At 41.6% G+C, this 25,267-nt stretch overlaps 1 protein-coding gene across 1 annotated transcript in view; it reads left to right on the forward strand.

The window, feature by feature from the left end:
* The window catches only part of LOC117360298 (connector enhancer of kinase suppressor of ras 2-like), a 719,694-nt gene that overhangs the window by 319,784 nt on the left and 374,643 nt on the right, over positions 1–25,267 (forward strand). The window contains exon 5 of the mRNA XM_033943988.1: positions 11,782–11,823. Within this exon, the coding sequence (XP_033799879.1) occupies positions 11,782–11,823 (42 nt within the window). The remainder of the gene's footprint in view (positions 1–11,781; positions 11,824–25,267) is intronic.

Consider the following 25,267-nt stretch of genomic DNA (forward strand, 5'->3'; position numbering starts at 1 on the left):
AACACAAACTATCCACTATTTTGTTTGGTAGTGGATTTTTTTTCATCTTCTTATGAGTACGAGGGGTTGCTGAAAAGTTCTCAGCCCAAACAAGAAGAGAATGGCATGATCTAAGGCGCACTAAATGCTAAGGCGCCCATAGAATATAATGTTCCCTCTACGTTTATGTCATGTTCTTAGCATTAAAATGCCTAAATTGTATAAAGAAAACAGAATATTTATGGATACATGGAAAAATCTGTGATATGTCAGTAATTTAACATCTATTCCAATCTATAAATCGACAAATCAAACTCTATGGTTAAACTCCAAGATTCAAATTGGCGGATTTAAGATCAGCTGGAAGCATTGGATGATAGCAGGTATACGGATTTTAGGTGATGTTATTTCAAATGGTAAATTGCTTGACTTTTCACAGTTGCAACATAAATATGGTCTTAATAATTCACCAAGTTTTAGATGGATGCAACTGAAGCAGGCCATTCAGGCAGGGTTCCCTGAATGGAAGAATCTTACTACGCAATATAGTTTAGAATTTTTATGCTTTCAGGTGGACTTCTTGGGACACCAGGCCACACAGTGGTATAAATTGATAAACGGATTTGTAAATAAAAAAACCTAAAAATGGACTTAGGGATATTTGGAGCATTGAGATCAAGCATCAAATTACTGCATCTCAATGGCCACGAATTTGGTCTTGGAGAATGAGATGTACAATGTCCGCATCTATGAGACAAACCTGTTTTTTCCTTTTACATAGAGCATTTTAGACCCCAGTTAGATTACAGAAGTTAAATAGCTCTAAGTCTAATAAATGCTGGCATTGTAATCTTGAGATTGGGACATTAGATCATTTGTTATACTATTGTCCCTTGATTTTGACCTTTTGGAAATCAATCTGGACCCAAATAAATTGTTTATTAGAGAACCCTGTAGCGTTGTTGTATGACACGATTCTATTTGGTATGTCAATGAGAACAAAGAGCCAAATTTCATCAAATAATAATAAGCTTTTATTGATTATGACAGGAGTCGCCATACAACATATCATGCATAATTGGAAAAATTGGAGCAGGCTTAATTACAGTTTCTGGTGGAACTCATTGTGTCACATCTATAAGATGGAGAGAACAGTAGCCATACAAAAAGGGAATTATAAAAAATTTAAAGAGATATGGGGGCCATTGATAAATTATTGTAATGAATAGATACCATTTTTTTCATTATAAGTATAGTACAAGTGAGAAGATGAGAGGGGGGATTCTGAATTTTATTAAATGTTTACATTAGTAAAAAGAATATTTCATAGGATATATTTGATTACATATGTTATGTTATGGTAGGGTTGGGAGGGAAGGGGTTACATTTTATGTATTGTTAATTATTACAGAAATTCAAAAGATGTATTTAATTTCAATTGTCAATTTATTGATACACTTGTTATAAGATATAAAAATGAATAAAGATTTTTAAAAAACCAAGCAAATGTAAAATGCTGTAATATGCATTCAATCTTAACATGAATTGAAAAAGTAATTTAAAAAATTGCTAATTGTAAGTATCCAGATACAAATGACAGAAAGCCCACAGCGTGCTAGGGAAAACCGCAGGCCTCTCCCATTATGCTCATCTATCTGAATAAAAAGACAGTTTTGGTTTCATATCATATAGGAAGAACTTTCTGAGCATTGTGTTACAGATGTGAAATATTAGACTGCAAAAAGCACTTATTTGTCATGAAATACTGGCCTTGTAGAGTCTATTTGCCTGTCATACACTACATGTGAATAAACTAGGGCAGTATATTGATTAAAATATTTAACTGCATGATTAATTGCATAAAGTGCCCTTTCACATTTCCTCCTGTACATTGCAATATATAGAGAGCAGTTGTAAATTCTCAAATCTTACGTTTCAATTACTAAATCAAAAATAAAATCATTTATCTTACCTTTGTTGTCTGTGATTTTGTCTTTCTAATCATCTCATTCCAGTATCTGGTTCTGCTTCCATGTGCTCTGAGCTCTATTTTCAGGATTTGCGGTCTATTCAGTATCCTTTTTTTTTCTCCACTTCCTGCCCTTTATCCATCTTTGACATTCAACTTTCTTCCATTTTTCTTCCTCTACCTCAAATCGGTTATTTCCATCTCTTCCCTTTATCCCTCCATTCATGAGCACCATCTCCTTCTTTCTCATTCTCTTTCCCTCCCTTCCATAGGCACCATCTCCTCCTGTCTCTCCTTTTTCTCCTACCCCTCTTCTTAATTACCATCACCTCCTCCCATCTCTCTTCTCTCCTCTTTCCTTCCTCTCCAGGGGCACCCTCCTCTTACCCTCCTCTCCATGGACCTCATCTCCCATCCTTTCTATCGGAACCATAATCTCCCATTTCTCTTCCCTTCCCTTCATCTCCATAGGTACCGTTTCACTTGCCACATGAACTCCACTTATGCTTTGGTTCAAATTTCTCCCTACTCCTCCCCGGTGCTGGCATCTCTTTTCTCTTCTACCCCCACGGCTACCCGCCCACCCTTGCACTGCTCCAGCAGGCTTTCTCTCCTGCCACCCATGTTTTTCAGCATTCCACTCCCCTTTCCCCTTGTGATTCTGCCTGCCCACCACCGCACTGCTCCAGCAGCCTTTCTCTCCTACCACCCATATTCTTTGGCACTGTATCCCCTCTCCCCCAAGGCAGCCCCCACCCCCCAAAAAAACTTGCATATTCAGATGGTAGCGCTAAACACATACTGCTTTTCTTTCACTGAATCCCTCATTCTCTAGCATCGTGCCATCTCTGATAAAACTTCTTGTTTCTTATGGGCAGGGTGCTAGAGAGAAAAGGCAGGATGCTAGAGAGAAAGGGCTCTGGCGAAGGGTAAGCAGCACGATGCTTAGCACCGCCATCTGAACAAGCAAGTTCAGGGGGCACCAGGGGAGGGGAAGAATGTGATTAATGCATTAAAATTAATGCAAGTTAAAATTTTAATATGTTAATATTGTTAAAACTACATTAAATGTGCAGCGCTAGAATAAACCTTTATACCTTGTGATCCAGAGTGGAAGCATCTATCTGTCCATATCTTTGCTTATTTAAAGGATGCACATACTTTATAAAGTGCACATGAAAATCATGAATTCATTCATATGCTGCCTAAAATCTGCCCACATCTGAGTTGCGTAAAAGTATATGCCATTTGGTCATCAGATGCTCTTTTATGTAAAAGGTAATTTGATAAGCGGCATTTCACATTCATATACTCAAATATATGTGCAAGAAACTTTGGAAAATTACACCCTATCCCCTGGATTTTATAAATATCCCCCCAAATCAGCTGTGGATCTCAGATCGGCACCCAAAATAATTAGTTAATGAGCTCCAATGACTTAATTATTGGAGTTAACAAGTACTTAATTGCTACTAATTATGATTTGGGCATTGATCTGGCTGAGCACTGTTCTGTAAGAATGGCTGCCTAAATTGTATTGCACACAACTCAGAAGGGGATGTAGCCATGGGATGGGCATGGGTGATTCAGAAGCATTCACAAAAGTGTTACCAGTAGCATGCTGTCAGGGCCTTCAGGGAATCCGCCCCACCCCTTAAAGGTCCTGAGGGCACTGCTCTGAATTTGATTGGTAGAGCAGGCAACAGGCAGATGCAGCTCAGTCAATCAAATGCAGATCAGTACTGTCAGGGCCTTCAAGGAGTTCAAAGAATCCCCAGCCCAAGAGCCCTGCTTTTTTTTTAAGAGGGGAATACTTTTTTTCAAGTTTAGTAAAATTTTGACAAAACGCAAATCAAGACCACGCGTTTTACAATTTATATTAAAAAGGGGAAGACAATGAATAAATAAATACCCACTAAACAATACTTGACAAACATAAAACAAAAGGAAAGTGGGGAGAACTACAATTTAAAAGTAAAGAATACATGAAAGGTAAACCACAATAGGGAAGCTAGAAAATAAAGATTATTAAACAACTCTGGCTATATCCAAGTCTATTTAGCAATCATATGCAGTTTGACTGGTTGAGCAGACTGCCTACTAAACAAATCAAACTGTAGCAAGCAAAAAGTAAACAAAAAAAAAATAAAATAAAAAGGAAGGATGTAGAGCTGGAGATTCCCTGAAAGCCCTCACCACATGACACTGAGCGTTACAGAACAGCAAGATCTATGCCAAACTTGCACGCCAGGATTTATGCCAGGTTTCATCTGCCATAAATCCTCACACCCAAAGTTGAGCACAGAATTCAGCGATCAATGCTATTCTATAAAGAACTCTCATTCCAGTGCACCCTTTATAGAATAACATTGAGCACCAATTTTTTTTTGGTGCCTAATCTTCTGTGCCATTTTATAGAATTCCCCCTAAATATAATGCCATTGGTAAGGCAAATAAAGTCAGGCAGCATTAGAGGCATCCTGGGAGTAGGGCAAAGTTTATTTAGATAGCGGCAATATTCAGCCACTATCCAGAAAAAATTACTTATATAAAGCTGAAAGAACAGCTTAATTTTATTTGTATTCAGTGGTCTGACATATGTAAATAAAGTGGCTGAATATATACATAAAAATTTTTTTATGCATTAGGCATCTGGTTGAATATTGCTTCATTATTTATAATGATTTGCTATTTGTATTACATACTGTATATATTATATGTTATATACCCTATTAAGCATCATGTCAAATCCTGTGATTTACAATCTTATTTTTTTTATAATTACTTTACATGTCATTTCATCTGTAGAAATGTTAAAAAGAGCATAGGTATATATAAGTGTGTATGGAGGGGATATAAATGGGTTCTTATATCAAAGTCACCTGGCATAAAACACTAATAATTATCTCTGTGCTGTTCTTTTGTTTTCATTTGTTCAAAGCATTTAACTTCACACTGCTGAGCTTTTCATCTCTTCTTAGAACCATTCCAGAACAATACAGCCCATAAAATACTATAAAACTGCATATGCTAATTGCCTCTTCTATTCTCCACTTACTATACAGGGGGAGGTGGAGAGTGCTATGCATTAAAGTTAACATGCATATTATGGGCTTCTTGTGCATGCCAAATATAGGGACTCATAAGAAAACTTAGGCCCTCTTTTACAAAGGTGCACTAAGCGTTTTAGCCCGCATTTAGCACGAACGAAATCAACGCGTGCACTAACCGCTAACGCGTCCATAGGATAACATGCACGCGTTAGTGTTTAGCACATGATTAGCGCATGCTAATATTTGCCGCATGCTAAAAAGCATAGCGCACCTTAGTAAAAGAGGGGGTTAGTGTGCACTATCGGAATTAGCACAGGCTAAATGCTAAGAAGTTCATTTTATACCTACAGGTTTGCTAGCATTTAGCCTGCGCTAATTCTGTTAGCCCACTAAGCTTTAATAAAAGGGCCCCATAGTTTGCTATGCAGAGAGGCCCTAGTATGCATATTCCCACAGACACTCAGGCCCAAATTCTCCACCGGGTACTGATATCAACGGCTGCAATCATATGTCAATCATGTGATGGTGTCCTATAGAGAATTGCACTTCCACTACAGATAGTTGCTGGAAATATAGGCCAGGGTTTTCTAGACCTACAGGAAAATTGACAACCTACTGCCCTTCCGGAAGGCAGTAAAGACACTACTGTTCACGAACCAACTCACTCTTGGTCTCAAACTTTAACTGGCAGGGAACTGACGCACAGTAACTCGGGACACCTGAATCTGTCAACCAATACTGTGCTCTTATCTATTACGACCATGCAGATACCATTCAGACACTATATAGTTTGTATTCTCTTAGTTTAACTAAAGCATAGGTGTTCTTAAACCTCCCCCCAATAGCATGTGTGTCATATAAAAAGCAAATCATGTCAATTGTCTGTAACACGTGTGTACTGTTCCTGCAACTCGTTATTGATCTTGTAGCTTGTATGTTATTGATCCTGAAAACTACTATGTACCCCGTATGTACTACCTTGTAACCCGTTCTGGGTTCCTGGGGAGGATGGGCTACAAAACTAACTAACTAGATAAATAAATCAAACACTTACGTAGGCATGATTCTGGCGCATATAATTTAGGTGCCGGTAGGCACTTTAATGGCGCCATCTTTTGCTGTTTTAAACAACATTTGTTACTTAAATATAGGCACTGCTTCTAGAATTTTCCCCGCTCAATGCATACAGAGACTAATTCTATAATAGAGAGCAAACAAAAGTTTAGATGACAGCTTAAGTAATTGGACAACAAGGCCAGTGTTGGACAGACTTCTGTCTGTGTCCTGAAAAAAGGCGTTGGCCAAGTCAAGATCAAGTAGGCATCTGTAATATCACATCATACCGTATGGCAGTGCCTCGCAAACTGTGTGCTCCTAAGAGATTCCGGGTGTGCCACGAGAGATTCCAGAATTTTATTTTAATTTTTAAAATTCCCTTCATAAGTATACACTAGAATAGATGGTATATGCGCCACATTTGCAAGAGTCTGTCAATGTTATGAGCGTCTATGTGTGTAAGGATACAACTGCCCAGATAAGCATCATTCTTTGACATGATTGGTCTTTGAAAACTTTTTTTTAAAAAAATCTTTATTTGTTTTCATATCTTACAACAAGTGCATAATATTCAATCAAAAATAAATTTTACAAATCACTTGACATTCTTACTTATAATCATCAAAACATAAAAGAATCCCTCCCCACCCATCCCACCCATTAGTAATAACCAGTTAAAACAAATATCATATATCCCAATCCCACCCTACTTATAACCTTATATAATAAAAAAAAGGGGATGGTTAAGGTGTAATCAATGGCCCCCAAATCTTTTTAAAATTATGCCTGTAAGATCAGAGTTTCCTATTGAAGTGGAGAGGGCACATCGAATTGGTGGTCTTTGAAAACTAATGACAAGTAATTTTATTTTTATTTTTTATGCAGTAGTTATCCTAACTTGAGCAACAAAGCAATCAAGACTGTTACCTGTTTGGATCTTCTTATCTTTGCAAATTTGGATTTTCAGCTCTGACAGAAATTAAATTGAAAAAAAGAAAACTGCAGATGGTGAATGACGAAATGTGTATTTGCTTGTCAACTATCGAGCCATGTTTTGAGTTAATTTGTACCCTAGACAAGCACATGCATTCCATTGATTTTATTCTATTTCTTTAGTTTCACCATTGTTATAATTACCCATATGTGGCTTAAAGAACTTTAAATAAATAACTCTCAAATTTAAGTTTTTGTTGGTTTTGCAATTTTATTGTTTCAATTATAATGTGCCACGAAAAACATTTGCTTCGTTTAGTGTGCCAGAACTGAAAAAGTTTGAGAGAAACTGCCTTATGATATGAGTTTTATCTTGTTGGTCAGACTAGATGGATCATATAGGTCTTTATCTGCTGTCATCTACTATGTTACTAAGTCCTTGGACTAAGCTCTCCTTTATACTTTTCTTCCCTAGTCCCCTCATGTGATGTTTCCAGGCAATTATCTTCCTATTCTTCTTCTGTCTATGCTGATGCTTTCCTTGAAGAGACAGCAACTCTCTTCAGATTAACACTGGTGTTTGAATTAAGGGCTAACCATGTGCATATTGCTCTGGACACTAAATTATAAGCTCTGTTCTTCAGGCCCTCTAATAAAGAATACGGCTCCTGAGTAGAGATCTGTTGTAGGGGTGTAAGGTCCAAATGACAGCTAGTAGATTATATATCAATTAGCCCTCTGTCTGGCAGGTTGGGGATACACCTGGACACTAGGCCCCTTTTCACACTCGGAGAGAGCCATATATTAGGACATAGGGTTCCCTACACATTTATTGAGAAAGTGTGAAAATGTGTGTTTCTCAATATGGTAAACAAATTGTGTGGTGAAAGAGTATGCACACACACACAAAAAAAGTGTGTACCAACATGGAAGCATGTGCATGATGCAAGCCCACATGGCCTTGTGCTAGTGGCAGCCATATCTAATATAATAAAGTCCTAAGCGCGCATGCGCACTCCTGCGTGCTCCCGTTTTCCGTGCACTGTAGGGACCTGCAGGTAGGAGTGTGCATGCACGCGGCCCATGCTCGCGGCAGCAGAAAGAAGAGGCCGTACAGCGCCGTGTCTCCTGCGGCTTCGGAGTGTGAACTGGCCAGGGTGACAGCGGGGGTCGGACTGGAGCTGGAAGGGAGAGGAGCTGCTCTCTTCCCCTCCCCCAATGGACTTTAATTCCTGGCTCCCAGGCTTCTCCTCCTGCTCCGGCTGGGCCCACGTAAAAAACCCAAAAACCCCCAGAGCTCGCTTCAGGTCCGGCAAGGGCTGCAGGTCCTGAAACCTTCCAATTCAAGCAGTGTCTGCAGCACTCTACACACGCTGCTTCGGGGCCTTCTACTGCCCTGATTTGCTGGGCAGTAGAAGGCCCCAAAGCAGTGTGTGTAGAGTGCTGCAGAAGCTGCTGGAATCGGAAGGTTTGTCGGGACCGCAGGAAGGGAAGGGGGGGGGGGGGGCGGTAAGGGACTAAGGGAGCCGGCCAGACCGCGGGAAGGGAAAGGGGGAGTGATAGGGGAAACGCTTCTGCTGCACAGGGAAGTGGTGTGGGGGGAGGAAAATGGAGGGGGAGGGAATGCTGCTGTGGCTGCTGCACAGGGAAGTGGTGGGAGAGAAATGCTGCTGCATAGGAGGCAGGGAGAGAGACAGATAGATAGAAAGAAAAGAAGAAAGACACAGGGGCAGGGAGAGACACAGAAAGACAGACAGACAAAGGGGGCCAGGGAGAGAGACAGACAGCGGGAGAAAGAGAAAAGCAGAAATAAAGACACACAGACATATATTCTAGCACTCGTTAATGTAACAGGCTAAAATACTAGTTTAGTTTATAAGAAAATTGTATCAGTGCCTGGCGTTGCATTCATTCATCTGCGCATGTACTGGAATGCTCTTCTGAGTGTAAAAGAGTTTTTGTAGAATGTTGTTTATGTGCATAGTGGCTTTCCATTATGTGCACCAATGAGTGCACATGCAATTCCAGGTGTCGATACAATCCAGCATTTCCATGATCCAGCTAGGGATGTGTTGTTATCTGAAATGAATGTCTGCCGATAAGAGGGTGCACTAGGCTCACATAGGACATGCTCTTTCCCAATAGAAGAGCATGCGTGATGGTTTGCACACCCACATCTGTCAAGAAAGAACATATATTGGGTAGAAAAAAATGTGGTGCTAAGGTACAAACCTTATATAGACTAGCACTTAGACAAGGATCTCATGCCTAACTTTTGAGCGCTGAACTTATACCTGCCGAAACCAGGTCTAAATGCTGGTGCCCAAGTTATGCATGCTTAGGCCAAATTCTGTAATTTTGTGTGCAACTTTTCGGAACTCCCTTGCCATGTTCCCTTTTCTGATATGTGCTAGAAAAGTTGAGCGCTTATCCTTAATAGCGTGCAGCCAGATGCACGCACAACTTCTAATGAAAGCCAGTTAATTGCAGTAATTGGTTGTTAATGCCCAATTATTACTGGTTAAGAGCTTGGTGATCAATTAAGTTGTGCATGTAACATTAGGTACAATATATAGAATCCAGAGGACTATGTGCAAATAGCATATACTCTTTAAGGAGACCATGCTCTGTCCCCCTAAATCTACAAGCATGCACATACAATTTTATGCTTAGTGTTTAAAGTTAGTCCAGCGGTCCAGAGGCAGGAAACGAAAATGGTAGGAGGTTTGCGTCAGAAGACGTATGAGGAGAGACTCGAAGCCCTGAATATGTACAGTATACCCTAGAGCAGGGTTGTCAAATGTCGGTCCTCAAGGGCCGCAATCCAGTCGGGTTTTCAGGATTTCCCCAATGAATATGCATGAGATCCATTAGCATACAATGAAAACAGTGCATGCAAATAGATCTCATGCATATTCTACTACTATTACTATTAATTATTTCTATAGCGCTACCATACGCATGTAGCGCTGCACAGAGTCACAAAGAATAAGAAAAAAGTACCTGCTCGAAAGAGCTTACAATCTAAACAGACAAGACACACAAACAGGATGTCATGGATACAGTTAAGGGGTACGGTTAATTATTCATTGGGGAAATCCTGACTGGATTGTGGCCCTCAAGGACCGACATTTGACACCCCTGCCCTAGAGGAAAGGAGGGACAGGGGAGATATGATACAGACGTTCAAATACTTGAAAGGTATTAACATAGAACAAAATCTTTACCAGAGAAAAGAAAATGGTAAAACCAGAGGGCATAATTTGAGGTTGAGGGGTGGTAGACTCAAGAGTAATGTTAGGAAATTCTTCTTTACAGAGAGAGTGGTTGATGCATGGAATGCAGTCTTGAGGGAGGTGATGGAGAGGAAAATGGTGACAGAGTTCAAACAAGCGTGGGATGAACACAGAGGATCTCAGAAAATAATTGGTATATATTGAAGGAACTAAGGCCAGTACTGGGCAGACGTGCATGGTCTGTGTCCCATATGTGGACATTCAGTTGAGGTCGGGCTGGGTTGGGCTTCGAAGGCTGGGATGGTTAAGATGGGCTGGGGTGAGCTTTGATGGAGACTCCAGTAGATAGAACCTAAGCACACTACCAGGCAGAGCTCCGTGTTTCTGGCCCAGAAACATCTAAGAAAAAGGACCATTTAAATTAAATGATTAATATAAGGAGCATGTATGGTTGGTCAGACTGGATGGACCATTTGGGTCTTTATCTGCCATCATTTACTATGTTACTATAGCTATGGTCTCAGTTCCACCATACTCACTGAACAAATGTTTCTGTTTAGCTTTCATATGATTTAGAGACCCTAAGCCATTGTAGAGTTTTCTACAGTGGCCCAGAGCGCTAAATGCTCCGATGGTCATAGAATTACTATGAGCGTCGGAGCATTTAGCACGCCAGGCCATGGTAGAAACCTCTACTGCAGCTGATTAAAAAGGAGGGGGTGGTGTTGGAGCTAGTAGCATCTCCTTGGCTCCCTCTGAAATTATTTGCAGGTAGAGTGCACTTCAAAAAAATATAAAAAATTCACAGATCTTGATGTACTGTAGGTATAAGAAACATAAGTAACTGCCTTGGAGGCTTGCAACTCTGTCTCATGCATACTCATTGGACAAAATTCAATAAATGGTGCCCATATGTAGGTGCCAAAAAGATCTGCACTGAGTGTTATTCAATAAACAGTGCTCCGAGTTGTACGCCATTTATAGAATAGTGCTTAGAGCCAGTGGCGTAGTGACAGGGGGTGGGGGAGGACTGCCATGGACACCGTCTTAGTGAAGGTACCGGACCTCTCCTCCTCTCTGGCCCCTGCTCCTTCCCATTCCTTCCCTGCCACACATGTGCCTTCAGTTTCCCACCACCGTACCTCTAGCTCTTCGCTGGCGAGCAGCAGCTCCAACCTGCTGCTGGCACTGGCCTCGGCGCTCTCCTCTGGCATTTTTTCCAAGTCATGGGTGCACCCTAGCTATCAGCTAATATACATTTGTAATGTATGCTTGTGCAGCAGGTATCTTCCCAGTGCAGTAAGTGCAGAGCAAATGTTTGTCACACCCCATGAATTTACCACATAACCTTTGTACTTAACATTTCTTAAGTTTTGCATTTAAGGGCCAGTAAGTGTAAAAACTTTACCACCCTTTAGTAAATGTGTCCCTAATTGTAAACTCATATATTCCAGATACAGCATTGTAGGTGTGTCCATTAGCAGCTCAATGAAGACGTACAAATGTGGTGTATACTGATGTCATGTCTTTATTTGTTATGTTTTTCTTATTATAGGATTGCACTGTGTATGAAACAGAAAATAAAATTCTTCATGTGGTAAGTAATCTCTAAACTTTTCTACTTTTGTTTTATAAAAATCTGGTATCTGGTTTATTTTCAGAAAATATGGCTTTCTTCCCTGCACTACACCTCTACAGTGTTGATCGTATATACATTACAAGGAGGGTGCTGAAAAGTTCTCAGTCCAACCAACAAACTTCCTAAATTCTGAGCGTTATTGTGCCACTGTAGCTGAAAAGAGAGTTCTTATTCCGTTAAGTGCCAATTTGCAGAAATGAAATTCTATGTTTTGACATTGGTTCAGATCACTGATTTAACCATATCCACATCATTCTCTTCTTGGTTGGACGGAGAACTTTTCAGCACCCCCCTCAAAGTACCGTATTTTCGCGGATATAACGCGCACCCGTGTAATCACGATGATATATACAAAAACTTTTGTATACCGCGCTCACGGGTATACCGCGCATGATGCCCAACGCTCCTTTCGCCCGCCCTGACTTTCCGTGCGCTGTCCCGACTCTCCGTTCACCCCCCCTGACTTCCGTGCACTGCCCTGACTTTCCGTGCGCTGTCCCGACTCTCCGTTCACCCCCCCTGACTTTCCGTGCACTGTCCCCCCTTGAAGTCCTGTCCCCCCTTGAAGGTCTGTCCCCATCCTGAAAGCCTGATGCCCCCCTCCCGACGTCCGATACATCCCCCCCCCCCGGCAGGACCACTCGCACCCCAACCCCGAAGGACCGCCGACTCCCCAACAATATCGGGCCAGGAGGGAGCCCAAACCCTCCTGGCCACGGCGACCCCCTAACCCCACCCCGCACTACATTACGGGCAGGAGGGATCCCAGGCCCTCCTGCCCTCGACGCAAACCCCCCTCCCCCCCCAACGACCGCCCCCCCAAGAACCTCCGACCGCCCCCCCAGCCGACCCGTGACCCCCCCTGGCCGACCCCCCCACCCCCCTTCCCCGTACCTTTGGTAGTTGGCCGGACAGACGGGAGCCAAACCCGCCTGTCCGGCAGGCAGCCAACGAAGGAATGAGGCCGGATTGGCCCATCCGTCCTAAAGCTCCGCCTACTGGTGGGGCCTAAGGCGCGTGGGCCAATCAGAATAGGCCCTGGAGCCTTAGGTCCCACCTGGGGGCGCGGCCTGAGGCACATGGTCGGGTTGGGCCCATGTGCCTCAGGCCGCGCCCCCAGGTGGGACCTAAGGCTCCAGGGCCTATTCTGATTGGCCCACGCGCCTTAGGCCCCACCAGTAGGCGGAGCTTTAGGACGGATGGGCCAATCCGGCCTCATTCCTTCGTTGGCTGCCTGCCGGACAGGTGGGTTTGGCTCCCGTCTGTCCGGCCAACTACCAAAGGTACGGGGAAGGGGGGTGGGGGGTCGTGGGGGTCGCCAGGGGGGTCGCGGGTCGGCTGGGGGGGCGGTCGGAGGTGCTTGGGGGGGGCGGTCATTGGGGGGAGGGGTGTTTGCGTCGAGGGCAGGAGGGCCTGGGATCTCTCCTGCCCGTAATGTAGTGCGGGGTGGGGTTAGGGGGTCGCCGTGGCCAGGAGGGTTTGGGCTCCCTTCTGGCCCGATATTGTCGGGAAGTCGGCGGTCCTTCGGGGTGGGGGTGCGAGTGGTTCTGCCGGGGGGGGGGATGTATCGGACGTCGGGGAGTCGGCCGTGCAAGAGGGCTTGGGCTCCCTCTTGCTCCGATCGTGGATGCGGGTACGGGTGGGAGCGCGTGCGAGCGGTCGTTCGGAGTAGGGGTGCGAGCGGTCCTGCTGGGGGGGTGAATCGGGCGTCGGGCGGGGTGGGAACTATGTTTAAAAACTTTTGTATACCGCGCTCACGCATATAACGCGCGAGGAGTATGCGCGGTACGTAAAAACGCGTATAACGCGCGCGTTATATCCGCGAAAATACGGTAGTACATAGGATGGAATTCATCAAGGGGTGCTAACTCCATTAGCACACACTAACAATTAGTGACATTAAAGAGTTCTTTTACTAAGGCGCGCTAATCGATGTAGCGCATGCTAAATGCTAAGGCACCCATTAGTGCGCACTAAATCGGTAAGCGCATGCTAAATCGGTTAGCGCACCTTAGTAAAAGGACCCCTAAGATACTCATAGGAATATAATGGGTGTCTTAGCATTTAGCACATGCTAATTGTTAGTGTGGGCTTAATCCGTTAGCGCCCCTTGATGATTTCCTCTCCTAAATATATTTTTCTATTCACTACAATTTTTAAGGTGCTTCGTATTATTCAGTATTGTATGTTGATTATAATATTTTAGAGACAAATATGTTTTTGGATTAGCAAATTAATGAGTGAATACAAAGCTCTATAATATATTTATCTAGCAGCCAAAATCAAAGAAGGATCCAGACTACTAAAAGCAAATAGAGGAAACTCAGGCCAGTACCATTGTTTGCATGGAGTTACTGTTAAAAGTGAAGGTCAGGTTAGACTAGCCTTTACAATAGGTTTTTATGATCTAATGATTCACCTGATGATTTTGATCTACTCAGCCTATCCAGTTAGTATTGAAAATCAGCAAGTGAAGGGCAATTTTAAAAGGCACTAACGTATGTACAACAGTGCTGTCTGCACAGAGATAGGCACTCATAAATTTACATATTTGATATGTGCATAAAGTTACGCATGGTAACAAATGGGCAACTGATCCACAAAATCCAGGGTAAACAGCAAGTCGATTGATAAAAATCATCCATCCTGAAATAGAACGGTTTATTAACCACATAAAATAATAAATACATAAATAGTTAAAAGCCCAACTTAGCCATGTTTTGCCCTTACAAGGGCTACATCAAGGACTGTACAAACCAGAAGGTATAAACCAATAAATATCACCTAATGGCAACAGCTTCTCTCTCTCTATGCAGCAGAGGCATTCTTGGGGGCAGTACTAAGGAGAGATTGCATTTATGCACATACAGTATAGTCAGTATTGAAAAGGATTTATAACTTCAGCAGTCACCATTAAATGTAAGAGCCCCCCTATCTATGGATTTTTAGCAACAGACAGCCAATCAGCTAGCGGCTCTGCACGGGCAGGAGTGACCTGCCTTTGCTCCTGCCCATGTAGAGCCACTAGTTAATTGGCTGCTGGGAGTTTTCACGGACCCATGAGAACTCGTGGCAGCCAATTAGCTAGCGGTTTTGCACAGGCAGGAGCAAAGGAAGATCGCTCCTGTCGCGATTCACCGCTGGACCACCAGGTCTCACGGCAGGCCTGGCAAAGGCCTGCAAGGCATCGGGAGGGAGGGGGAAAGAAACATAGAAACATAGAAAGATGGGGTACAAAACCTGACAGGGAGGGAGAGGGGCTGGGTGCAGAGACTGGCAGGGCAGGGAGTGAGTGAGTGAGGGGGAGGGGGAAAGGGTACAGAACCTGGCAGGGAAGGAGGGGGGAACAAGGTGCAGAGCCTGGCAGGGCAAGGCACTGCACTTGAATATTAATACCCCCCCTCCCCACACACACACACACACGGTTTATATTTGAGTCAACCTTTTTTCCTCCTTTTTTAGGTTAGTTCGGTTTATATTCGGGTTGGTTTATAGTCAATTATATGCAGTAAAATCTTTAAAACTTAGCAAATAAAAAGATTTTTAGTGTCCTTCAAAATCATACATAGTTAAATTCCATTCTGATATCCAGGGGTAGCTAATTCCATACAGAATTTCCCTGAAAGGAAACGTGGAATCAAGTTGTTGTTTAATGTAAACTTTTTATAGTTGGATATCTTAACAAGAATGTATCATAAACCCATGATGACAAAAAAACAAAAGACTGTGACAAAAGTGAAATGAGTGAGTCTGATGAGTTTGTGTTGTACTATTTAATATGTTTTCAGTTACAATTTATAAAATCACCCACTGACTGGCCATGCTATATCTCAGGAATGCTCCTAGAGCTGGCCCCTTTTGGTCTGCTAAATTTTCCCACCTTGTGAATGTGGAAAGGTTATATTTAAGCAGCCAGTGGAGAAAATTTTTAAATGCTTAGGTTTAACCAGTTAATATTCTAAATTAACCTGTTAAGCCTTTTGAAAGTTCTCTATACTACAAAGTATGAATGGTGTGTCATGAGTGTGTTGCTTGGCGGCAGGAATGAGTGGGCATCCCACTCCCAGAGGATGTTGTGGGGGGCGTTACTTGTTGGAGGGGAGAGAGTGGGCATCTTTCATGCTGCCGGGGGAGGGGGAGGGGGGGTTGTCAAGGGATTGTATGACGGCAGCAAAATTTTCTGACAGGTCTGTCAAACCTTATTTTCCTGTCGGCCAATCAGCACTCAGGCACTGATAAGAAAGTAAGGCAACGACAGCTTAGACCTGTCAGTAAATTTGGCTGCAAATGTGGCACAATGCGATTAGAGAATCACTAAGTGATTATAGAGAATCGCTCAGAGTGATCATTTTAATATTAATGACCTTATTGTACTACATTTGCATGGCAGTCTCGGAGACAGCTAGAAAACTCAGAAAAGACTACGGTAAGCCGTTTTATTAACCTGCCATTAAAATACATGCATGCTAAACCGACAGGAACTGGTTTAGCGAGGACGTTAAAGGCAGATTTTAGTTTTAAGAATCTACACCTGAGTTAGGCACATGGAGGAGCATAATAAAAAAAAGTCTAAGTCCCCTTTTGGCCTAAATCCCTAAACGTTGAAAGTAGGCAGCAGGGAAATGTCCATTCTCAAAAAAAAAATACGTCCAAAATGAGGATTTTTTTGGAGAATGGCCTATCTCTATGTTCATCAATTTAATCGCCCAGACCACCACTACAGTCCTTCGCCTAAAAGCAAGATTCTGCAAACAGCATCTGTCAAAAACAACACCGGTTACAGACGCCTGGGTATCCCTTCCCCCCCCCCCCCCACAACAATCACGGCAGGAGGGATGCCTCATCTCTCCTGCCATGAATGCCATCCTCCCCCAAACTGCCATGAACCGGCAGGAGAGTTGCCCAATCTCTCCTGCCGGTACCCTCCTCCTCCCCAACAAACCTGAATACCGGCAGGAGGGAGCTCAGGCAACCTGTCCACCCCCCACCACAATGATTGCGGCAGGAGAGATGCCTAATTTCTCCTGCTGCGATTGCGATCCCCCCCCCCCCGCAAACTACCATGAATCGAGATCCCAAGCCCTCCTGCCAAAGGCACACTCCCACCCCCTGAATACCGGCAGGCAGGCCTGCCCTTTCCCAGTGCATTGTGGGATGCACCGGGGAGGGGCCTTAGGCACCTGGGCCAACTGAATCTGAGGATGGCGGGTCTGCTGGCTGGATGGACAAGGGACCCGGCCAGCCAGCTAACTTTAAGGTTAGTTAGAGGGGGTGTCCAGGGTAGGGGGGTGCTGGCAGGAGAGATTGGGCATCTGTTCTGCCGGTTTGCGGCAGTTTGGGGGGATCGCAATTGCAGCAGGAGAGATTAGGCATCTCTCCTGCTGCGATCGTTGTGGTGGGGGGAGGGGGGACAGGTTGCCTGGGCTGGAACTTATGCCTGTTTTGACTTGGTATGAGTTCCATCTGGCAACCTGTCAATCCTTTTTGGTTATGGCTGCCAAACAACTAAAACAAAGGACTTGTGCATATAATATCTACGATATATTATAGAACTCTCAGATATCTGTACTGTTAAATCATATTCAATTTATTTCAACAGTTTACACAGGTTAGAGATATCATTCATTGAGTTCTATATATTATATTAACTTTTTATTATAATATCTGTGAATAGGGTGGGTGGGGGAGGGGGATAATTTATGTAGTTCAGATGATAATAGAAAGAATTTCAAGTGATGTGTATGAATTAATTGATGTAATATTGTACACTTGATGGAAGATGAAAAAAATGAATAAAGAATTGGAAAAAAAAAAGAAAGTGTAAATGCTGTGTGCAATAAACCCAAAACAAAGTGCTAACGTGCTAAGGAAACCAAGAACTTCACTTATCTCATAATGCCTTCTGTTGTAGAATGTTGCAATTTAATGTGCCCAACGGGACCCATTTCGCCTTGTCATCGGCTTCTTCAGGGGTCTTAATATTAGGCTACAACAATGGACAGCTTTTCTCCTCGATTAATAAGCAAAACATGGTGCTGCCCCATACTTGCAATTTCAAGATGGTTGTCCAAGGTGTGACTGACAAAGCTAGATTGTTGTAATGCTCTCTGTCTGAGCAAGTCACAGAATGTGGCAAGGTGCTACAGGTTATATAAAATGCAGCAACTAGACTAGTGACCAGGTCAACTGGCTCCTTGTTCACCATAGGATTAGATTTATGAAACTTAACTCTTATTCAGAGGTTTGAATGGTGCTTCTTCACTATATATGAACCAGATATTACGAGCCTTCGGGCATGGAAATTGAATGGGATATAACAGTCTTCATTGCAGCCTTTGGTGAGGTTAGACTTTGCCAATACAAGGAAAGCAGCTTTTCTTTACAGATCCTCTGCTGTGGAATAAGCTGCCAGTATATTTGTGTTTGGTCACTGACATTTCTAGATTTAAGAAATAGCTAAAAACATATCTTCGCTTTTAAACTTTTTCTCTTAGTGAGTAAGCCAATATGAAATTCAGGATGAACTGAAAATGCTGTGGTGTTTTTGGAGTATGGGGTGCATTGTTGGTTATTTTAAAATTTATTTTTAGGTTGTGGATATTTTTATTGTAATCTGCATAACTTTTAGGTAGACCAAAAGAAAGGAGATAGATAAATAATATTGTCTGAGAACCTAAAACAGAATACCCAAGCTGTTTTGTTTATTGTCAACAGGCAGAGAGTTGAAAATCTAAGTCCCTTTACTGAGGACTATTTTCTAGAGACAGGCACATCCTGTACCTAAGGAATGGCTGAAATTGTTGTATGCAACCCAAGCCATTTTCCTGTTTGCATTATGTTTTGTCAGAGTTTCAGCCCTTATTAATTCCCAGTGACCATTTTATGTTAGAACTGCCTTACGCTCTCAGGTGGTTGACTGTATTAACATTTCTTTTGTACAAGTTGGCTTGATCTTTAAGTGGAGAGGTGCTATATCTGCTTCTCAGAGCTTTGCAAGTTTCAGCAGGCAATTTTTCATATTTATTTCAGAATCTAGAATAATCAATAATTCAGCACGTCACTCTACAGCTTGACCCCATTTAAAGCAAGTGAAGGGTCTTTCAAGCAGATGATAAAAGACTATAAGAACATCAGGAATGCCATACTGTGTCAGATCAAAGGTCCATCAAAAGTAGCATCCTGTTTCTAACAGTAGCCAATTGGCAAGATTCCAAAGAACAGATCAATTTCTTTTTACTTACACCCAGGGAAAACCAGTGGTTTCTTCAAGTCTACAGGCTAGAAGTAATTTAGGCATCTTTCCTACAGGAACGTGTCTAAACCCTGAAATAATTTATGTATTGACAGATATTTTTGTGTGAAATCATTCAGCCATATAAGACATTACTTTAAAATAAATGTTATAATAACATGAAGTTTCACATAGAGCAGGTTAATTCAGGAAATTTTTTTTTTAAAAAAGGTAGGGACATCCTCAAAAGTTTGCCCAGGGCCCATAAGTAGTTAAAATGGGCCTGACCTCTGGGAAAGGTGGTCTTTAATTTTTACATCTGTGGAATTCCTTGTACATTCCCTTGGCTATCACTATGGATAGGAATGCTTTCTAATTTTACTAAGGATGTAGTTGCTCACTCCAATAACTGGTACAATGATTTGTGCCATAAAATGAACACAGAGAAAATAAAACAGTGCCTTGAAAGCAGATTTCATCTTGCTTTCACACATCTATAGTTCACAGCAATTTGAGCATTTCATTTCAGTCTAGATCTCTGCATGCTCCCTCGGCGCTTTGCAAAATATTATGTCACTTAGAACCTAACTCGGAGTACTTGCATACCTGAAAATACTATCACCTGACTCATACCCTTCCTACTTTTAGTTAACAGGAGTTTGGCACTCCTGAGTATCTGAAAGGATTCATGCACCTCCAACCACATAAACATTGTAGTCTGTTCATTCAGGTGCCAATTTTACTTGCTCTACTGTTTGCCATACATTGAAGATTTCTAGCAAAATTCCAAAGGGATTTTTTATGACAATAGATATAATTTGCAGAGGATGGATCAAGTACTAGTTAGTTCAAAACTAAAACATTATGGCCAGTTTTACATAAGAAAACTAAAGGAAACCTGGTAGTTATCTATTAATTCAATATAAAATAAAGAACCACTGATATAAGTCAAAATGACACTGCAGATAATTTTTTCTCTATGATTGTTATATAGAAGGGAACAAGCCTCAAATTATGGAGTTTCACCCATTCCGGGTTTTCTCAAAGAGAAAGACAATTATTTTTTCTTACTCCTACTTACATCACCGGCTTGAACCCATCCTCCTTATCATAACTAAAACGGTTAATGTATTCTTTATTTCTTAAATTACTTTATCTTTTTAATTAATCACGCTTCAATCTTCAATTAATCTATATTGGAAATTTATACTAAACTCAACTATTTAAATCTTAAAAAAACCTCACAATTCATTAATACTTTGTACTTAAGAAAATTTTTACATAAGAACATAAGAATAGCCTTACTGGGTCAGACTAATGATCCGTTAAGCCCAGTAGCCCATTCTCACGGTGGTTAATCCAGGTCTGCAGTACCTGGCCAAAACCCAAGGAGTAGCAATATTCCATGCTACCGATCCAGGGGAAGCAGTGGCTTCCCCCATGTCTTTCTCAATAACAGACTATGGACTTTTCCTCCAGGAATTTGTCCAAACCTTTCTTAAAACCAGCTACGTTAACCGTTCTTACCTCAACCTCTGGCAATGCAATCCAGAGCTTAACTACTCTCTGAGTGAAAAAAAAAATTCCTCCTATTGGTTTGATAAAGTATTTCCCTGTAACTTAATCGAGTGTCCCCCCTAGTCTTTGCAACAAACTGAGTTAGAGAATTATCCCTGGAACAAGAATAGCATGGGAAGAATTCAACAGATGTATGAAAAATCCTTCTCTTTAAAAGTAAAAGGGAAGTAATAAGCAAAAATCCTTCCATCTTCAATTCCTAAACATTTGCTATCAGAGGGAAGCATGTTGTAAAGTCTGAGCCTATATGGGGCTAATTTTCGATAAAGGAAAATGTCCAAAAAGTGGCATAAAGGGGCAGATGGATGTTTTGCTCACCAAACCCTTCCAATTCACTATTTTTGAAACCCATTTTCTAGAAGGATTTCTATGGTGATTGTCTTCAGTGCATCTAAATCTGAAGGGGGCATGTTGATCTATTGTTTATATGACTTGTTTGTAGGAGCACTGCGCACACCACATAATATGGCTAAATTATTATAGATAAATACTTATTTGATTTGATATAAAAAAAAATTTTCTACAATAAAAGTATTGTATTCGAAATAAGACTGCAGACTTTATGCCATAATTTCCCATAGGGTATAGAATTTAACAGTGAATAAGTGCCAAAAAGATGCCAAAATTGACCAGATGACCACTGGAAATATGAAGGCATGACACCCCCCCCCCCCCACCCCACCACCAGCACCACCACACACACCTAGTGGTCACTGATCTCCTCCCATTCCCCAAAGATGTGAATCAAACAGTACATACCTATATGTTATAGTCAGTCCTAGTAGAATAGCAAGCAGGTTCATTGGGTACTAGTGAGTGATACAGTGGACTAAAGAAATGTGGACCTAGGCCCATATACCACTCTAACTATTATACGTATGATAGATTATGTCAGCCTTCCAAAACCCACCGAAATACCACTGTGCCTGCATAATATAGGTACAAGTAAAAAATAGTACTTGTGAAAGGATGAGAGTCACTAGAGACACTACTCATATAGCAAATAAATAAATATCATTAAATTTAACAAGTGTATGTGTAGCCTCAGTGGGATTGTTAAACTATTATGGCTGCTGCCAAAATGGAAATCCCAGCTTGAATCAATCGGCAGGCTCTATTGCAGGCCACGCCCACACCATCATAGGCATACACGTGTGTGGTGCAACTACACTTTGAGTGAATTTTAAATAGAAAGATAAATATATAAAAAAAGTCTCTAATGCTAATGTATAATATAGGTGACATCTGCAAGCATAAGGACAGTTGAATCCAGTAGTTTTTGGGTGGATTTTGAGATGTGTACCTTGGCCTTTTTATATGAAGTTTACTGTATTGCCGACTGCTCTGTTGGGATATCTGTGTGGCCAGTCTACTAAAAATGTTGGCCCCCTCCTATATCCCAGTGGCTTGTTTTATGCATTTTTCTTTCGGACTTGTTTTTGTTTTTTAATGGTTCAAAAAGATAGATGCACTGAGGATAAATACATCTAAGAAATGGCCATTTTCAAAACAAAAAGATGTTTTTTTTTCTGGTTTGAAAATGGTCATGGTTGCTGTTGAATTTTTGTGCATATTCTGCAAAATGTCCAAACTTGGATTTGGACATCGTATTGAAAATGACCCTCCACTTCTAGATCTCTTGAATGATCCTCTCAATCACTACATGAAAAATACATATAAGGACTGTTACTCCCTATAATGCATACGGATTTTATTAGCACGAGACTAGAAAAGGATTACCCGTCCCGGAGTTATATCCAAGTTAATCATATCAACCAGGACAGGCCTGAGTAATTCATTTTAGCACAGTTTAAAGTATTAACGCATGCTAAATATAACTGCAAGACCCGGGAGTTCATAGTAAAGTGTTTGCTCTAGAATTTTCATCCCGTCTATCGTGTTGTAAAGACACAGGAATGCAAGAAAGTAGCAAGTTGGTGAGTCTGGGTACTTCTGATTAAATGTTGTGCTTTATGAAGCAGTGAGGCTCAGTGCTTCTTCCTGATGTGATTTGACATTTTGGAAAATGCTGTGGTGTATGCCTTCTATACCATAGGTGTGCGTTTTAATGATGCCAAGAGAAACAGAAATGTCTCCTCTGAGCTGTAGCAGCTTTGTATTTTGCTAGATTGGTAGCCTCATTAATATGACATTATAAAATAATACAACCCCCATGAAAGATGTACCAGAACATCATTTTAAGACATAATACCAGCAGCCTCTTTTTCCTAGGGGCTTCATTGTGATAATATTCCATGTATAAAAAATAATATAATTCTAATGAAAAGCGTAGCATAGAAGACACTGTTAATTCCTTTCTCAGTAGAGATTTAAAGTTATGTACAATTCTATTCAGTTTAACATATATATATATATATATATATATATATATATATATATATATATATTAACAATGGTAATTGTTTACCAATTTTATGCAGAAGCACTAAAACTCTTAATATTTCTATGTGGGAAACCATTGCCTGGGGGGAAAAAATGATGCCAGAGGCACAACATTCCCAGCATGGATAATGCTGTTAATTAACTTTCTTTTTCTGAATGTCAGTAGCAGTTCCAGCACCACAGTGATTTGTTGAGATCACCCATGTCAAACACAAGGCCTGGGGGCCAAATCCGGCCCGCCTGGCCGTTTTATGTGGCCCTCGGTGACTGTGTCGCATTTAAGTGCCTGACTGTGCAGCCCTGGTCCCAGTAGTGCTCCAAGCTCCTCACCATGCTGCCTCAGTACCCATTTGTAGGCAGAAGGACCCAGTCCAAGTGTAAAAGCTAGGTTGGAGCAAGGCGCTCCACAGAAGTGCCTCACCGCGCCACAGGTGTCTCAGGGCAAGGAAGGATCTATACTTCTACTAAGACTAAGGGCTCCTTTTACTAAGCTGCGCTCCATTGAGCTGGTGTTAGTTTTTCCGCATAACGTGGGGGTTAGCATGCGCTAATCTGCAGCTCGTACTAAAAACGCTACCGCAGCCCTAAGTATCTTAATAGAAAATTTGGCCCTTGACTTAGCCTGTGTTTTAGATTTCAACCCCTTTTGTGATTGAGTTTGACACCCCTGGTTTAGATATTGCTGGAAATGCTAGAAGTGTGGAACAACTAAACTTAAATACAAAAAGTGAGTGAAAAGCTCACGAGGTGGGGTGTCAGATATGACCAATCCAAGCAATAGTGCTTTCAGAGGTCTAGCAGTTCTTCATTCATCCCCCTATGTCCTCATATATATAGAGTAATTTTTTTTGAGTTTTTATATTCATGTGTGTCTTCTTATATATAACAATTTTTTATATATATTCATGTGTGTATTCAAAAAGGTTTATCTTATAAGAACTTATCTTCAATTCATGATAGGCATTGATAGAGCATGTCTTATGTTCCGACATTCACTTAGTGCTCCCCTCTGCCGACGCGTTTCGCGGAGCTTTGTCAAGGCAGGGGCACTACAAGAAAACAATAAGACAAAACAGCCCATTAGAAAAAGAAGACCAGTCTATTACAAAAGCAGAATAACTATAGAAAGTACTAACCTGCATAATTGAAAATATCCTAAATGATTGAAGAGCGGCTTCTGAAAAATGGCCGCGGCGTCTGATTTCACTCACTAATAAAGGCTACTCTAGTGTTGACCAAGAGCTATTTTTGGTTTCACGAGAAGTTTTACTTACAGTGCCACGGTATCGCTATGGGAGCTTCCTTGGCTCCCTCTTTGGCTACTTTATTTATGTCTAAATTAGAGGATGAAAGGATATACAACATGCCTTCATTTGATCACGTTATTATGTGGAAACGTTACCTTGATGACATTTTCTGCATTTGGTCATCTACGGAAGACAACTTTCTTCAATTTGTGAGTGAACTGAACATGTTGGATGTCAATATCCAGTTCACTGCTTTGAGTGATCTTCATGAATTGGCCTTTTTGGATATCAAAATTATCAAAGAAAGTGGGAAATTACTGACTACCCTTTATCGTAAAGGGACGGATCGGAACAGTCTGCTCCGCTTTCACAGTTTTCACCCGATAGGCTTGAGGCGGAGTTTACCTATAAGCCAATTTTTAAGATTACGAAGGATTTGTTACTCCCTTGATGAATTCCGCACTCAAGCCAAAGCCATGAAGAGGAACTTTTACCAACGGGGGTATCCCCATGATGTTGTAAAACGAGCTTACATCAGGGCTAAATATGCCCACCGTGAATGGTTGCTGCAGGAGAAAAACAACACTCCTGCCAATGAGGATAACATTGTGTTCATTCAAAAATACTCCACTCTAGCTTCCAGGATTTCTCACGTCATCAACAAGCATTGGCATGTTGCTAAACTTGCAGTCCCTTCTCTGACCGATCACCTCATCTGTTCTTATAGAAGACAAAAAAATATTGGTGAATACGTTTGCCATAACATCATCAGAAATCCTACACCTAAAACAACTGGGTGTCATCTTCCGTGTGGCCAATTCCATATTTCCCCCTTTACTATCTCGGGGGAAATATGGAATCACCCTATCACTGGGGTGACCTACCGTTCTAGATTCATGACCAATTGCAATTCCAACCGGGTAATTTATTGCATTCAATGCCC

This window comes from Geotrypetes seraphini, chromosome 5 (assembly GCF_902459505.1).
Source record: "Geotrypetes seraphini chromosome 5, aGeoSer1.1, whole genome shotgun sequence".
Taxonomy (NCBI): domain Eukaryota; kingdom Metazoa; phylum Chordata; class Amphibia; order Gymnophiona; family Dermophiidae; genus Geotrypetes; species Geotrypetes seraphini.